We start from the raw sequence: 17088 nt of genomic DNA, 5'->3' as shown, positions 1-17088 counted from the left end.
GGCCACTGGCGGCGCTCGACAAAACTCTACTTACCTTGGCATAAGCGAAATGAAATAATTGAACAATGTGTGTGTGCTCCGCAGGAGCTCCAAGGGTCTTAGATTATGGATAAGGCCAAGTGCCAGGGCAGCCGAGAACAAAAGGTGCGGGGCGAGTTCCTTTGCCATGTCTATATTCTGATGGGAAAGGATGTTTGGAATGAATATTGCTTCGAGAACCCGTCTAGTTATTAACTTGAATTTGTAAGGAATTCATAAGCAAACTCCTTTAACAGTCAGATTTGGCATAACATATATCCTACCAGTTATTCTAACTTATTTTATTGCCTGCAAATTAAAGGGAGGATTAAAGTCTGAGGTACATTAGCTTTAAAGTTTCCCCAAAACGGTTTCTTTTAATAAATCCGATTCTTTAATTAAAAACTTACGACGCAAATAATACATGATCTCACTAAAACTTTTTGGTTTGTTATTAATTTTTCTTTTTCTTAATTTTTACTTACGTATAATATTGCAGTTTTCTCCTCCGTTAACCACAGCATTGAGTGTCATGTTTCGTTATTGTGCCTTCTTAATCGATTCAGTTTTTTTTTACAAAAGTATTTACGCTTTGACCTTTATTTTTGAGTTTATTTTTAAATTTCGTGCGGTAATTATCATTGGCATGGGGTGCAGTGAAGTTAATTCGGTAAATTACTTGTTGAACACTTGCATTGTCTGTAATTATTACACTCGATATCTAACCCTATTTTATTAATTTAGTTTTTCTTAAAATTCAGAACTTGATTCGTTATTACTCTTACATTTTCACACTGCTTGGCGTGCTAATACACTTATCTGTGACCTCGATAACTCTTTGTTCCGGCAAAATTCGTAGGTTTCGCAGACACATTAAGACCCCAGCAAAGTGCTCTGGCAGCGACCCCCTGGAGGCGCCCACTGCACTGGGCCACCAATCTAAATTACCGCAAAATCCCAGCTGCTCTGGCACCAACCTGGGAGCACCTCCTCCTCCTCCTCCGCCACTCCGCCGCGTTCCATGGGGCCGACAGCTTTGTGGCTATCATTAGCACAAGGTACAGATCCTGACCTCCCTCGCTGCTAAACACTGTAATCTCCGGACTGCACTATTTTCGCCGCTCTAGCTTTTGGGTAGAGATATATTAGCCTAATTTATGCGCGAAAGTTTCTGTCCACCGCCGAGGAGCGGGGGACCTAAGCCAGAATGGCTGAGCAATTTGCGTCCATGACTGTTAATGATTGAGTGGAGTGGTGGAGCTGCAGATGGAGATGGGGAGTTGGGGAGCTTAGCTCTAAGTCAGTGAAGGGAGAAAGGTGGCGGAGGGGAGGGGAGGGGACTGAGGCCCAGTTTCGATTCGGAGCCGAGCGACTGCAGGCCGCATTATAAATTGTTTCTAGTCATGGCACGCATTTCAGTTAGCCGCAGTCGTACCTTCGATGCAGTTCCCTTGGCCGCCTGCAAAGCAGAGACAGACTTTCTCTTTTGGCCGGGCTCATTACATTCCGTTCACACCGCTCATTGCTAGTGGGTAGTAGGTAGTAAGTAGTGAGCTGTTTGCCTCTCGGACGACTTCTGAGTGCCTTGACTTTGGCAGTTAATCACAATTTAACTCGGCTCAACTGGGTTACTGTGATGGGAGATGGGATAGGGAGACCTTCCCGCTGTCTTTGTTTTAATTTTCCCGGCTGAGAGCGGAGTGTGTGTGGTCCGGTTCGTTTTGTTTCGGCCGCTTTTTGTCTCTGGCAGTCAACTTTGCCAGCTAACTTTAAACACTGTCATGCCGCGCTCGTTCTCCCTTGTTGTTGCTCAATGTTTTTGCAGCCGTCGTCGCGTATCCGCTTACATCAAACAGCAAGAACAGCTCTGCCGATTGCAAAAAATACAAAAAAAACACAACAGATACATTAGAAAACTTCCGTTGTAACGGCTACAGATATTTTTATGCCCATTCCTCTCCATTCTTGCTGTTAATTTTTTACCTCCCGCCGTTTGCATATAAATTTATAAGTGCATGTACGCTGTGCAAACACTGAGAATAAATGTGCATACTACCGTGAAACAATTAAAGTTGCATGAGCTTGCATTCATCAGCTTTAAAAAAGTTGCATTTTTGCAACCTTCACCCATTTTAATTAGAGGACCCTCGGTGAAAAGTACATTTCTAATTAGTTCCCTTTAATTAAAGCAACCTTTTAGTACTCTAAAAATACAACAAAATTTAAAGAACTCTATTTTTCTTCCACCTTAATTAATTTTAGTTAAACTTGTTAAACAGCCGTCTGTCGAGGTGCTAGAAAATCAAACGTTTGCATGGGTTACTTATGTTAATTAATTAGTACATGGGTTTCTCGTGTTTTCTCCAGTGTACCTGTATTCGCTCTTCTTCTTGTCACTCGCTGACACACACAAAGAGACAAAACTGTGTCGCCCTGTTCATTAAAAAGCAAATGGCCAGCACTTGTTAAATTAATAAACGACAAAAGAAGCGGAGGAAGCACGACGACGCCATGGCAACTGAGCTCCAGCTCCAGCTCCAGCTCCAGGAAGCGAACGGTGGTCCGGGGGTCAGTGGGAATTGGGTGAGGTGGAATAACTTCTGGGACTGAGAATGCTTTTTTATGTCGGTTGCCCCGAGTTTCGCATTCTTCTGCTCTTCCGCGCTTTAAACATTCTTAATGCTTCCCTGGATGTTCTGTCATTGGGTTTACATTTGCTGTGCTTTGAAAATGTTTGTACAATTTGAATTTGGGATGAAAAGGCAATCTACTGTAAGTCGGGATTAGGTTGTATTTTATGTATAACAATGTGATTTCCCAGAAATAAATGTATCCATAAGAACAATATTTTTAGTTACAACCCCCCACTTAATCCAATCTTCCGCTGCAACTCGAGAGCTGCTCGCAAAATCCTTGACCGCAGGCGAAAAAACTTTTGCTATAAATTGATTTTTGGGTTGGACCTTCCAGGCAGTTTCGTTTTGTGGCCGGATTTGCTAAACAGATTGTCAACATTTAACCTGCGACCGTGACTTGGTTACCTGCCCTGCATCCTGCTCAGCTTTGTTTCCTGATCTCGGCGGGAATCAAAAGCATAACATCCTCCGCCCGACTTTGCTTGCTATTCGGATTGTCAACGCTGGCGTTGGGGGATATATTTTTACAAAGGAGCAGAATGCGAGGCTCCGGTTTCAAAGTCGCCGGATGGTGTCTGCTTCTCCGCCTTACGGTGGCATGGTGTCCTGGCCTTTACTTTTTACTTTTCCTCGGCTCCTTTGGCGCCTGGCCAAGAAAAAACGGTGACTTGCCTTCGCCGCACGTTCTCGAGGCTCAGCTTTTCCGTTTTTCCGTTTTTCCTCCACAAGTAAATCGAATGGGAGCGTGTGAGTGCGGCCAACAAGGACCTCCATTTGCGTTACCCGTTGCCCACTTGAACTGCCTAAATTCCATGCCCGAAACGTACTCCGCCACATACATATTTCATTCCCTCTGCGTTTGCGTTTGTTCAGTTCGCCCATTTTTGCTTTCTTTTCCTCTTGGCAACACGCAAAGCAGGAGGATTCGGGGACGGGCTGAAAGGCCACCTCCGACAACTAATTCCCATAACCATAAGTCGGCATATGTGGGTCCGTCGGGTACATCTGTCGATCGCACGTGTGTGCTGACCCGAGTCCAAGGTCAGAGGTCCTTTCCTCACGGCTAACTGAGTTAGCAGCCAGCTCACTCGTAAATTAATTCAGTCGCAGGGGATGGGTGGGTTCCTTCATATTCATATTACATAGTTTATTTGTCGCAGGCAAACCATAACTATGCTTTTATCATTGTTTAAGAAAGGGAAGCACAAAAGAGTTCCTCAGTTCTTAAGTTCCAAGCAGCGAATCACTAATACAAAGAATTTCTGTAAACATAATTGAAGTAATTAGCAAACATTAAATAATTTCTGATAAAGTAACGCTAGTTGGGTTTGGCAAATCGAATTGCATTTATAAATAGAAGGTTGGTGTTCATTTGCGTAATGATGAACATCGGGTTTAACAATTCTTATGCAATTGGATTAGTTATATCCAACAAAAACGTTTCAACGTTTTATGGATGTGACGTGATTTTGTATCGGCATTGACTGCAATAATTGTTATTCCCACCCAGAGCACTTGACCTTGCCTCGCACCTTACAGATGTTCGCTCTGGCTTCATTTATTATCTGCTTTATTAGATAGTGGGGTTTATTTATGGGCCTTTCCCGCGAAACACAGCTCGTTCCTGTTTGCTGTGGCTTCTGGATGGCTGTTTATCTAGACTGTGTGGCAGTAGTCGTATGTACGTAGAAAGGGGAGTGCATAAATACTTGCGGAACTCTTCTGTAAATGGGTCAGTAAGAGGTTTCATGTACGACTTATTTCTCTCACTTATTCCGCGCTGTAATCCTCTGCTGACAAGCTCTGACAAGGAGATTCGCGACTATTTCTCATATGCTCCGCACCGCACTCATTATATAAGCCTTCCACATGGCGTTGCATAATGACGCAGACCCACTTTCCCCTCCCCCCCTCCCACCGAAACGCCAAAACACTGAGACCTCTGTCTTTGTTGCTCAAATTAAGTTTTAAGCATCGTCGAGCGGGACGATGACGCTTTCTGCGAGCTGTCAGGCGTCGCTCGTTAGTACGTGTCAGTGGCGAAGGCCCACCAACCCGCCTTCCCCTTCCCCCTTTCCGCTTCCAGTCGCCTGCTTTTCCCCAATTTCGGAAAATGCCCCCCTCTGCGCTCCCCAGCAACGTCCTTTTGTTGCAGACCAAAATCTTTGCCACTGCAGCAATTGCTGGAATGACAGGCCAGAGGGGCTCACTTGTCCTCTGCTCCTCAGTTTGCGTTATTTCATTAGGGGAGACCGGGGGGTTTTGAGACGGGTTTTGTTTTTTGACAAAAAATATAATAGAAAAGCCATTTTTCTGCCCGTACAAATTTTTAAATCATAGTTCAGTGTAATTTCACTCAGACAAGAGTATAATTAGTTGAAATTTTAGTTCGACCTTCAAGTTTTGCCTGCCTGCTCAAAAGTTGTTTTTTATGGATTTTCGCAATGTTCGGGGGTTGTGAGACACAAATTTATAAGAATGAAAATGGCTTCATTTTATCAAAATTGTTTATTTTAATCTTTAATAAGGCATCTTTTGTGGTCTACCATTTATTCAAATTGAAAAGATTTCGACTTTTTCTCGATAGCAACCTCTTTTATAGCAGCCACAAACACATTGTCATCAATCGCAGATTTGGCAGTCTGACTATACTTATGACGTACCATGATGACTAAAGAAAGAAAAAACGATCATCAAAAACACTGAATCCATCAAAAACATCAAAATTATCATTAAACGTTTTACTTGTGTACAGAAACACTATATCAGGCTATAAATTACAATTTTATGTTCCTAGATGACGCGGTAATAGAATGTCTCATAACCCCCCGAGAACGTTGTCTCACGACCCCCCAATACCTATATTTTAAATATGGCTTCTGCTTTACGGACGCATTAAATGTTTATGCAAAATTTGTTCCGTGTGTCAAAAGGCTACTCAGCAAGGAATGTTTCGGATGTATGCACTCTCGCAAATAGCTTGTAAAACAAAGCGAAAAGACAGCAAACACGAACGGTCTACAAAACTTTCGATCACAAAATTGGAGTTGCCATTTGGGAAGACATAAAGAATCGGCATGAGCGGAATATTTGTGATGTGGAAATGAAGATTGGAAACAAGCAAGAAGTTTCGAAGTCAGCTGGTAGATGTCGCGCTTTTTAGTTCAGGGCTGTAAGCGCGTCTCACGACCCCCCGTGTCTCATGACCCCCCGGTCTCCCCTACTTTGCAAAAATACCCCTTGCAGCCATTGAAAGTCTTTCGACTGCTTGTGGAGGAAAAACAATATTTACATATTGAAACTTTCGTTTTCTGTCTTCGATAAATATTTATTTTGCACTTCCATCCTTTTTGACTATAATGGGCAATGCAATATTTATAGTTTGAAATGTAATAAAAGATAAATCAATTGTTGGGTTAAAATCGCTTTAATTTTACACACTATTATCTGCCTTGGGAAACAGTCTAATAATATCAAATGCACTTTTCATTGACACACAATCTGTTTAAATATTCGAGTGGGGTGCCATGAAGGTTGCCGTTTTCAGTGGAATTTGTTTCCCTTACCTGAAACATTTTCCATTTCATTTGCTCTGGCCAACATTTCGCTGGCATTTCCTCCTCGTCTGCTGCCAGACGAAACTAGCAACTGACACATTGAGTTCGAATTCTATTAGGCAAAAGTCCGTGTTGCAATTTTCCCCGACATGTTCTGCTCAAGTGCCGACTGCCGTTTTGAGTGCACGTGCTGGCCCAGAACGAGGGAAAGATTGCTCCAAAACAAGACTCCAGCAGGCGGAAGAGATAGCTGAAGAATACTCGGCGGACCTGCTCAAAGGAAAGTCGCTGGGTTCAAGTGCAATTGCAAATGGTTTCTGCAAAAGCAATATTCGAAAACTAATTTAGATAAACTCGCAAGACAGAAAAATGCAAACAATTCAGTTTACATACATACTATCTAATGTTAATGTATTTTCCAGCATAGCAGTCTAAGAATGCGAAAAAAATAAAAAAGTAATGGTGGTGGATATTATCATAAGTAATTATATATAGTATATAAGACTCAGTGGGACATCACAATTATTGTTTATTGGCCATTAGTTACTCTTGACACTTTGATATCATCCTAATGAAAACCGAATAAGTTCATGCTTCCAGTGCGTTTTGTATTACCACAACTGGCCTCGTTTAATTGTTATAGATCGGCGAGCGGAGCTTCAGTTTGCTTCGAGCCACACTTCATTTCCCGTATCGAATTTCAGCCGCATCCAGTTTAAATGGATAGCAGAGAACAAGGTTGTCATGTCACTGGGTCCGCTGTATAGTATAACCCAACTCTATCGCCACTCGACGTCATTATTGGCTCATTATAATTATCAAGTTGCAATTTCTCGCTGCCGCTCTCCAGACAATTCATTCCGCTCCAAATTGCCGCTGCAACACTCCGCTGCCTCTTTGGCTGCCGTGGCAGTAGCATTCGAAAACTGTAAATTGCTGCCACAATAATCGCAATAATTAAAAGCGAGCCCGGCCACAAATCATGGAAGGCGGCAGCCGACAGACGCAGCGGCAGCGGCAGCGGAAAAGCGCGAGGTAATTGCGGAAAATATGGAACAATCTTGGGATGGTCCGTGGCAGCCTGTCACGGGATCGCTGGGATCGCCTCGTGGGGCGTTTGTGAAAGGGTTCCCTGATACGTAATGGCAATCAAGAAATAAAATGAGCCGCCAGCTCGTTTCAGCCGCCTGGAATAAGGCTCAGATATCCGATTGGCTTTTTAAGTTGAGAGGAGCTCTGCGGATGGGGAAAAATTACAACATTTATTACGATATGTATCTATTGGAACTAGAAGAGTTTAATTTCTTCATTAAAGTACAACATTTATTACGATATGTATCTGTTGGAGCTGGAAGAGTTTGATTACTTTATTAAAGTTCCTTTCTCCACTGCCCAAGTTATTTGAATTCACGCAACATCCGCAGGATATACCAGCTTATAAGAAGTTGCTCATAATAACTTTCTACGTACTTGATACAATATTAATTTCCTCTGATTGTTCCTTGCTATATAAATGTTAATTCCAATATTAAAATGGTCGCTACCCAATCCCCGGAGAGCGGCTATGCGAATTCGCTTTTCTGGGTAATTTTAAATCTCGTTCGTTTCAGCAAACAAGTGTCGTCTTGTGGTAAACAGATACCCGGGATCTATATGCGCAAACGTATATATGGCATAGTCGTACATGTGGGTACTTTCGTCACCGCTCTGCTGCTCTGGGCTTATCTCGGCCGACTTGGAGCCGCTTTGTTTGTGCTGCGGCTTTTCGCCTCTTAACCTTGAGGTTGGCGCCCAACGTGAGGTTGGCGCCCAAGCTTAACAACCTGAACGGAGACGCTCAGTCGGATGACAATCCAGCTGCCCCACTCCTCGCTTCCCGCTCCTCGCTCCTCGAAAAATAACGAAAGCGGAAAAAGACAAATAACAGTGTCAACGCATTCGGACAAAGCTCAGCAGGTGGCAAAAACTAAAGGAGAAGGGGGAGGGGAATGGGAAGGGAATGGGAGGGAAATGGGAAGGGAATGGGAATGGGAAGGGAATGGGAGGGGAATGGAAGGGGGAGGGCAGGTGTTACTCTACTGGCACTGCTGCCGCATAAAAAGTTACGCAGTTCACTTTCCTTTTCCCGTTTTGTGGGTAATTCGTTTGCATACGCCGGAGGGGCGGGAAGAGGGAGAACTGGGCGTGGCAGCTGCGGTCGAGGGTGTCACCAAGTGGCAGTTCCGATTGCTCCTTGTTGTTTAATTAAGGCACAAAGTCGAGGATTTGCATGCATGAATAACCAGTCTGAAAGACCCGCAACGAGCAGGCAAAAAGTGAACGGATTAAAAGTTTATTTTTCGTGTTTCGGTTTCCCTTGACTTGAATTCGATTCCAGGAAATATATTAAACTGATCGCTGCTATTTTTTATGGCCAGCGCTAACATAAGAGCAGCGGAGTGATATCCCAACCTTGGAGCGTTTACCTGGCCAACTTGGAGCATCTGTTTTTCTTTTCAATCCAACTAAACTGTCAATATTAGCTCTCAGCAAACGGGAGAATGCAATTATCTACGTGTGTACGCTAAGCGAAGTTCCGGCTTTCTTTCTGTCTTGTGTAAGAGCAACGTTTTCCCAGATAAATCTAGCTGAAAGTTCGGTCCCTCGACCGGGGAAAAAGCAGAGATACGGCGACTGCAAACAAAAGTATCTATCAGATACAATCTACCGCGTCGAACATGAGCACAATGCAATTGAAAAGCGCCGACAGACATGCATCTCCTATATTGATATTTCGACGTGGGGAGAGTGCACATTTTATTGTATAATTTTTTATTGCCTTTTCGAGGGGAGGGTGGAAGGGGGAGGGGGTTGGGGGATGGGGCTTAGGAATGGGGTGGAGCAACCTTGGTCCGCATATCTGCAAGTTGTTTAAATTAGTTCTATTCTTGAGCAATTTTCTACGTGGCACCTTTTGAGTGGCGTCGCCTTCAATGCCCCAGTCGCATTCTTCTCCGCGCCGGCTCGTCGGTTGTATTGTTGGCCACGCTTCCCAGCCGCAGAAACCGCCCCCCTCCCCCCTTCCACCCCGCCCCTCCATTCGCCCCACGGACAATTGCATTCGCCAGTACGTTTTGTATCTGTAGCTGCAAAGCGTGTCCGCGCTTCTACTCGTATATTCTGCGCCATCAGTGCGCCTATGCCCGCGTAGCCATGTAATTTGCGCACATTTCGCGGACTGTAATAAACGCGAAATTAGTTTCAACTCTTTCCACTCTACACCAGAATTTTCCTCTTTTTCAATGCGAAAGTAATGCACTCCAAATTGATTTTATTATGTGAAGATTTGGGCCGCTTAGACCGCCTTGTACTTTGGCCATTTCTGGGAGATGATTCGGTCTTTTTGAGATTGGTTACATCATGGAACTATGCGATAATTCTATAGTATTATTTGGTATGCAAGATCTAGCATTATTAGATTATTTTAATATACCTGAAGTTCGGTATTAGGTTGTTTTAAGTGTGTTTATTATAAGGATTTGGTTAGAAAAGTATTGCACATCGGAATTTTTCTCTTTTTTTTTTTACCGAAAAAACTTATTTATATACAGAATTTAATTGTGTATCGGCGACGTGAAGAATCGCCTCTCTGCTTTCGTCGGCTTCTTGTTATTTTTTTTATGTTTCGAAATGTTTTTAGTTTATAATAAATCATTTAACAAATACATTTTTAACTATAGTGTTTCTACGAGGTTTTCGTTTTCTTGTGAAATAAAAGAAAAATAGTAGCTGATGACAGCTTTACGTACTAAAAATATTTGCTAGACTTATATTAATGTTTTTGTTATTTATTTTTTGTTTTCAGAGGATGAAAAAAATCTTGCTTAGATTCATTGCATTACTTTTGATAGTTTAAGAATACAGTTCTACTAAAAGTTCTTAATTTTTTTTTAAATGTTTATATTTATTTAGTTTAAGGGGCACAACTAGTGTGACATTTCAAAAAAATCTTTTTTTTTCCTCTTTCATATTTCGGTAGATTACACCTTTAAAAATAACATATTAAAATTTCAAATCGATATCTTAAATTGTTTTTGAGTTATAGCAATTTTAAGAGCAGCCGCTCGTATAGCAGTGCATACGATCATTTTATCTTTAAACGCGTTTTTCTCGAAACTGCATTTTCCGAATTTGCTGCAGTGATAACTCAAAAACTAATGATCCGATCACTATCAAATTTTTTTTAGATGTTCTAAATATAGTCCTCCCTACAATGACCTATCGGTTTTTTGATCCGATCAAAAATCGAATTTTGGCAGGCCAAAAACGACCAAAATTTTGGGTAAAATTCGATTTTTTTTTTTAAAACGCCGCCATTTTGTCAATTTTTGATATTTTTTTTTTATCGTAGGTCATTGTATGGACAATATCATCTAGTTTAACGAGAATTTTTCATTTTTTGATTTCATCCACGGAGAAGGCCGGAATCACTGCAGCAGTTGGGGCACTTTTTTTTTTAGCGCCGTTGGAGATCGGCTCTAGCTTAAAAAATATTTAATTTTTTTCTTTAAAAATTTTACTGTATATTCTTCAAACATGTATAAATATATTCTGAAAATTTGAAAAGCATTGATCCAGTAGTTTTTTTTATAAAAATTCCCAAAAATCACCATTTTTTTAGGCCGTCACACTAGTTGTGCCCCTTAATAGTTACAGATTCCAAAACGTGCAATTTCATAGAATTTTTGAAATTACGATTGGATTTTGGCTCGTTCCCTACACATAAAGGAGTGAATAATCTTTAAAAAATTGAGGCTCAATCATAATCAGTGTAAAGGGTTCGGCGATTACCAGCGGATAACTGGTTCCAGTTGTTCTCGACCAAAGGCAACTGCAGTCGCATTCCGCGTGGCAGTTTCCTTGATTTTCCTCTCGCTCCATGTGGCTATTTTCCTTCGCTTTTCGCCTTTCACGTGGTCGAGGCTATTTGTCACAGATCTGCTGCAATTTATCGCTCGCGTTTGCTCCGAATAATGGCGACGTCCACACGGGTTACCCTTTCGTGCTCCATAAACAAGCGCGGCCTCCCAATCGCCCCTCCGATTTCCCCCCTGCCGCACAATTTACTTACCTTCTCCTCCTGCGAACTCTGGTTTCCAGCCAGATGCAGATGGGTGTCTCTGTGTGGGCAGCGCAATCTGGAATCTGGAGCTGGGTGCTGGGTGCTGGGAGCTCGGAGCTGGGAGCTGGCAGCAGTTGGCGAAACGTGCTCGGCATTGATTTTCGGGAAATTTCAGCCAGACCTTGGATCGTTTATTTATGATTGCCTTAATTCGTTTCCGTGGGCGGTGCCTTTGTATGCAACTTGTAATTGCCTTTTTCTTTAAATCTGCGGAATTGAATCCGACTTTATTAACTTTATTCCTACCTCTCCTTTCTACTTGCAGGTATGACCACGAGATGAAGTCACAAACACTAGCTTAAGAAAATAAAGAAGGTTTTTAGCCAAGACAGTAACTAAATACACTTTTCGTAAGTACTAACGGAAGATAAGTAAACGTCGCTTTGCTTTAGAAGATATCTCTTATCTGCGAGATACATTTCCATTTGTTATGCAGTCTCGAGTGCCGGACAAAAAGAAGAGCAAAACAGTTCTGCAATCTACACGTAAAGTTCATTAATAAATCAGAGGACACTATAGCTAAATGGGGGCGTGTCGAGTCGGGCAATCACCCAAGCCCACACACGTTCACTGGCGAAAAGTAGAAGGGGATTGGGGGCAAGAATTTTAACTGAAATGAAATGAAGTGTCAAAACGTTGGGAGCGTCAACGCCCTCAAAAGGCCACGCCCCTCGCGAGCACCGCCACTTCCTGGTCGAAAGTGGAGCCATTTATTTAAGAGCCATGAGAGGAAAAAAGCGTCCATTTCCATGACAATCGGAAGGGGCGGCAATTGCAGTCCAGCTGAAAAAACTGCTTGGGTTCGGCGCAGGTCCATGTGGAGGTTGTCACTGGAATGAATTCCCTTGTGCTAGGTCGGATCGTGTGATATATCCGTTCGCACTGAGCTCTTTGTTGTCTGCCAGGTGACCCAAACTTGTCCGCTGAATCTGCACAAAGAAACCTCAAGGGGTTAATGGCTTGAGCTCCATATACACACTTTTACTTTAAACGGGATTAATGATGCTTTAAATATAATATTTAATTGGATGTACTTTTGATATCTTTTATTGATTTATGCATTTCTTTTTATTGGGATATTAAAGAATGAAAGGCAAACCAAAAACGAAAGTTGCAGAAATGAATTTCGAAATCGAAGAGGCAAAGAGTAACAAAATAAATAAATATTATTGAAGAACTAAAATATACCTTATTTAACCTTCACCCGAATGACTTTTAAAATACTGTTCTCTGCGTAAGCTTCTTTGGCATATCTAGTCTTAAATATTATTTTTATTAAGCCTCAAGCCATAGAAAAAATAAGGGAGTATTAAGACTACACTCAAGCCTGTTGGTGCATTGAAGCTTCGACTCCTTTCACGACACTGCCCCTTCTTTTTGAGTACTCCGCTGCTTAAACTTAATATAATATCATTCATTCGGGCCGCAGGCAAAGTGAAAGGAAGGTCTTGCAAGTTGAATTTATGTGGGTGACGTGTAGTTCTCGACTGTAGCCCACTGCGAACTCTTTCTTTCTTTCGGCGGAATCATCTTCGAATATGAGTCGGTGGGCTTAGTAACCCGGCAACATGGCAGCTTGGCAACTGGCATCCCGCTCCCCCTCGAGCTTCTTTCACTTTACGCTTTCTGAGCTGCAGCCCAAAAGTCACTTTGAATCGCACAGGCAGCGAGGCATAATGATGGCGATAAGTCATTAAGTAGCTCAACGCTCGGCATTCAACGCGCCACAGCGTTCACTTCAGATGACGTCGTTAAGAGGCAGCGCAAAGTCAATGGATCTTGGGGCAGGGTGTTCGAGGGGAAGCTACATAGCTTCGGTCCATTCATATTATTCAACCGTTCTACACTGTTTTCGCTGGAAAGCGAGGGCGCAAGTGCCGCTGGGTGAGTGCATTTCTCACTGGGGCAGAGGAAGTTGCCAAGGAGACTGCAAAGAACTTAGAAGAAATCAATAAGCAGATGGAGGGAGCGGTTTCTAGTTAATTGAAACTGGAGTTTCCTTGTATGTAGGTTGCATTTTACACAAGTTGTTTGCAAGAAGCTACACAAACAAGCTGTAAAGTAAACCCAACTATCTGTTTTTCAAAATATCTAACTTAGGAATTGTTATTGAGCGTGAAGTTCTTGTACATTTTCCATTTGTTTTTGCTCCAAGAGGAAGTTATGTTCTTGTTAGGAAACTGTGTTCCAGCTTAATTACAGAAGTGTTCATGGGAGAGACAGTGAATTTTCAATTCAATTCGAACTATTTCCACCCAGTTAATTAAAGCACCTGAATTAATTGAGAGAGTCCAGAGATAAATGCAGTCCAAACACCTTTGTCCTTGCAAAAGTTAAAGGCCGTGCAGTTGCCGACTCCTTTCTCTGTTCGCCATGCATAAATCATTTCACTTCACTTCACTTCCCTTAAGCTTCCACCAGCAGCCTCGGTGTCCTTGCCCCCCATTTTAATTAAAAGTTTCGAGTGACTCACATAAATTCCAATCAAGATCTGAGCGTCGCCCATTGATTCCACTTTGTCCAGGGAGCAGTTCCCAGACGTGCGAAATTCAATTAGATCAGGAGTCAATCAAGTGCAAGGGTGGTCGAAATCACTTTGCCGGACTTTGTGTATGCATTTGGAATTTGTAAGGGATAGTAGCTGTGCGGCACAATTAGTTCGATAATCGGCTAAGCGGACACGAGTTACGAGCCGATCCATGCAGATAGGAAAAGGTTGTTAAAGCTGTATATCCTTTCTAATTTTGGCCGGCCATTGTCATTAAACATATCAAACAAACTGCCTGGCATTTGTCCTTTCCCCCATCAACTGCCTTCGTCACCGCCATCATCGTCAGCACACATGGGTTCTGTGTTTCTCTGGGTTTCTGCGGTGGCCTATCAAAAGCATCGCCCTAAGGCTTCATGTCAAATGCACGAACCCAATAAATTTCATACTTTAGGCAGCTCAAAAACAAAACCCCACAATCGGAGCTTGAGGTTAGGCATCTGCACAGTGTACGAAAGGTTCTTAAAAGCCAATCTTAGAAGAGGTGTAAAATAATGAAAGGAGGTTTTACTAACCGTTTACAGGAATTCAGGAATGGAGACCTCAGATTGAATTCTATAAATTATTCTAATATTTGCATTAATCCATTTAAGGAACACGATAAAGGAAGATGGCTAGTTTCAAATAAATAAATTAAATAACAAAATTAATTTTAGATATAAAATATTAAAACAAAAAAATTCAATATTGAATGGAATATGAACTAAAATGGGATCAGCTTCTTTTTTAAGAAAAATAAGAAAAATAAAAGCTTGATCAAGAGCAATCTAGTTAGGTTTTCAAATCTTTTTTTTTTTAATTTTAACTACACAAATGTTATCGATAATAATTTATTTAGTTTTTAAGGTTTACTTAAAAGTGGTTGATAGTTTAATTCAAGTCAGCTTAATATATGCATAAATTTCTTATTCTTTGCACTCCATTTTTCCTACTACTGTAACTTCATTTTGAGACACTGTGCTTTAGGCCTGCTGTATATTTTTCTTTTTCCATTGTGCTGGCGGCTTGTTTGCCGAGACCTTCAGACAATTTCCTGTCATATAGGTGGATAGGTTAGGAACGAACGTGCACATATCCATGGCATATCCATTAGAGCCGTCCCTTAGTTTGTTATTAATGGAGCTTCCAAGAGGCTTTTGCACCTCGACTCCTTCAACTCTGTGAGTTCCAAAGGGGAGGGATTCGCAATAAAAAAAAATACAGCAATGGGAAGTGCAGATAGTTTTTGCTCAAATGCTCCCCTGTAACGCCTCCAGCCACCCACTCGGCCCCATCTAATGCGATTCTCTTTCTCCAAACTTCCAAACCTCCCAACTGAAAACTCACAACCCTGCTTCTTTGCCGCCAAGCGAAACTGTGAGCCTTTCTCTTTTGCCACTCGAGTTGGCCGCATCCCAGTTGACTTTGATTGACATTTGCTGTTGTTTGCATTTGCCGGAGCAATTTCTGCCTTTTTCCTGGTACTTTTTTCTAGTGCTCCACCATGATTTCATTTCGCATTTTGGGTGGTCCGTCGGTGGGTTTTTTTTAGCAGTGCTACTGCCATTGAAAATTGATCGGACTCTGTCGGTTCTCCTTTGGGTTTTGACCCAGTTGCGGATCGCACAGCGCATTATCCTAAGGATTCGCTTGATTCGACTCGTTAGTCACGCAATTTCGCGGGTGAAGGGAGATAGCTTTCAACCGTTGGCAACTTTGTTTCGAGGTCTGAATTGGAGCGACGAGGATTACAATTTGCGGTGTATTATTGGGGTACTTTAGCTGGTGTCAAGTTCAAGGCCTTGTTTCTGTGTCTTAATGGTTTCATTGTTCGTAATGACAGAGCATTGATGGAAATGTTATTATCGCAGCAAAGGAATCGGAAGCTAATGGCTAATGAAGGCACAATACCTCTTTGTGACATTTACCAAGCAATCAATTAATTTATGGAGGGAAATAAATCGTTAAAATCGATCTTTAGGGCTTAAAGTTTTCTTTGTTTTGGAAATGCTAGATTATCATTATATGTAGTTAGTATTAATGTTTGCCCTCCCAAAAAATATTGTTCTTTCTGAAATGGTTTTTATTGCAATGAAGCAATGAAAGCATATATCGTACAACGTTTCACTCTTCGAAAAACAGATCAAAACCCTTTTTCATCCGTGCTAGATTTCACCAGATGAACATTAAAATATTGCAATTTCGAGGCAAAGTAGCCTCAAAGTGCCCTAATTGCCAGTTAGGAAGTTGTTTACCCTCTCGCATGTCACATGTAATTAAAATTATTACAATCTAAAACTGGGGGTGAAAAGCCATGCACTTTCATTCTAAAATCCGTTCAGTTGGCTTTCTTGTTTTCCCCGGAATAATTTCAGCGGAATAATTTTAGCAACGCATTTTCCGAGTTTCCTCTGCACGGAGTCGTCGTTTTCAGCGCTTTGCATGTTTTCCGAATTTTGCGCTTGTGTTCTCGTTTGCAGCACAAGAATCGCTAGAATTGGGCGGAACCGGGGGCAGTATTTGTGCATATTTTCGACCGGGCACTAACTAAAGTTACTTTCTGGCTTTGATATATGGGCCAAGTACGACTGGACTGGGTGAAAATGGGTGGAAGTTCTGCTCCCCGCGTTTTCGTGCCTGCAATTGTTAAATCGATAAATTTCTTTTACTCCACTTTTCTATTTGGGTTTTTCCCAAAAACGTCATTCTCTGTAAAGCTATTTTTGTTTTGCCTGTTGTTGCTTCCGCTATTTTGGCTGTCGCCGTTCTATATTTCACTATATTTTTCGACGGTGCTCGTGGTATTAATGTCGAGTATCGGGGGATTTATGTGGCTTAGTCCGATGTTGTAGGGCTTCTTTTTTCTGGGATTATGGCGGGGCTTTGATTATAAGTATAATCAAGTTACAGGCAGATTCTTGTTGAATTTTTAATAAATGCCTTTTCCGCTTCCATGCTTTTGCCCTTTTGCTAGCAGCTTGTCAAATGGTTAATTTAATATATGGGCAATTTTCATTTATCCCTGGGAGCAGAATACATTTTCGTGCTCGCCTTTCATTGTTGTGAATTTATTTAAATATTCTTCCGTAGTAAATCTCGCTTTTATTTTTGGGCTCTTCCTTTTTTTTGCTTTTCTTCTCTCGGTTGTTTTTAACCCGCACGCGACAATTATGCATACTTTTATAAATA

The 17088-nt window shown here is 41.8% G+C and overlaps 1 protein-coding gene across 2 annotated transcripts in view; it reads left to right on the top strand.

Moving 5' to 3' along the window:
* Positions 1-17088, top strand: part of LOC108094380 (carbohydrate sulfotransferase 4) — a 32226-nt gene that overhangs the window by 9851 nt on the left and 5287 nt on the right. The window contains exon 2 of one of the 2 annotated variants that reach the window (XM_017194942.2): positions 11638-16729. The exons of the other annotated variant lie outside the window; for it this stretch is intronic. Within the exon in view, the coding sequence (XP_017050431.1) occupies positions 11638-11674 (37 nt within the window). The 3' untranslated portion in view covers positions 11675-16729. Of the gene's footprint in view, positions 1-11637; positions 16730-17088 lie in introns of those variants that run through there. 2 annotated transcript variants of the gene reach the window in all.

Source organism: Drosophila ficusphila, unplaced genomic scaffold (genome assembly GCF_018152265.1).
Source record: "Drosophila ficusphila isolate 14025-0441.05 unplaced genomic scaffold, ASM1815226v1 contig_607, whole genome shotgun sequence".
In the NCBI taxonomy this organism is placed as follows: Eukaryota; Metazoa; Arthropoda; class Insecta; order Diptera; family Drosophilidae; genus Drosophila; species Drosophila ficusphila.
Note: the sequence above shows the minus strand (reverse complement) of the source record. Positions and strands in the feature narration are given on the sequence as shown.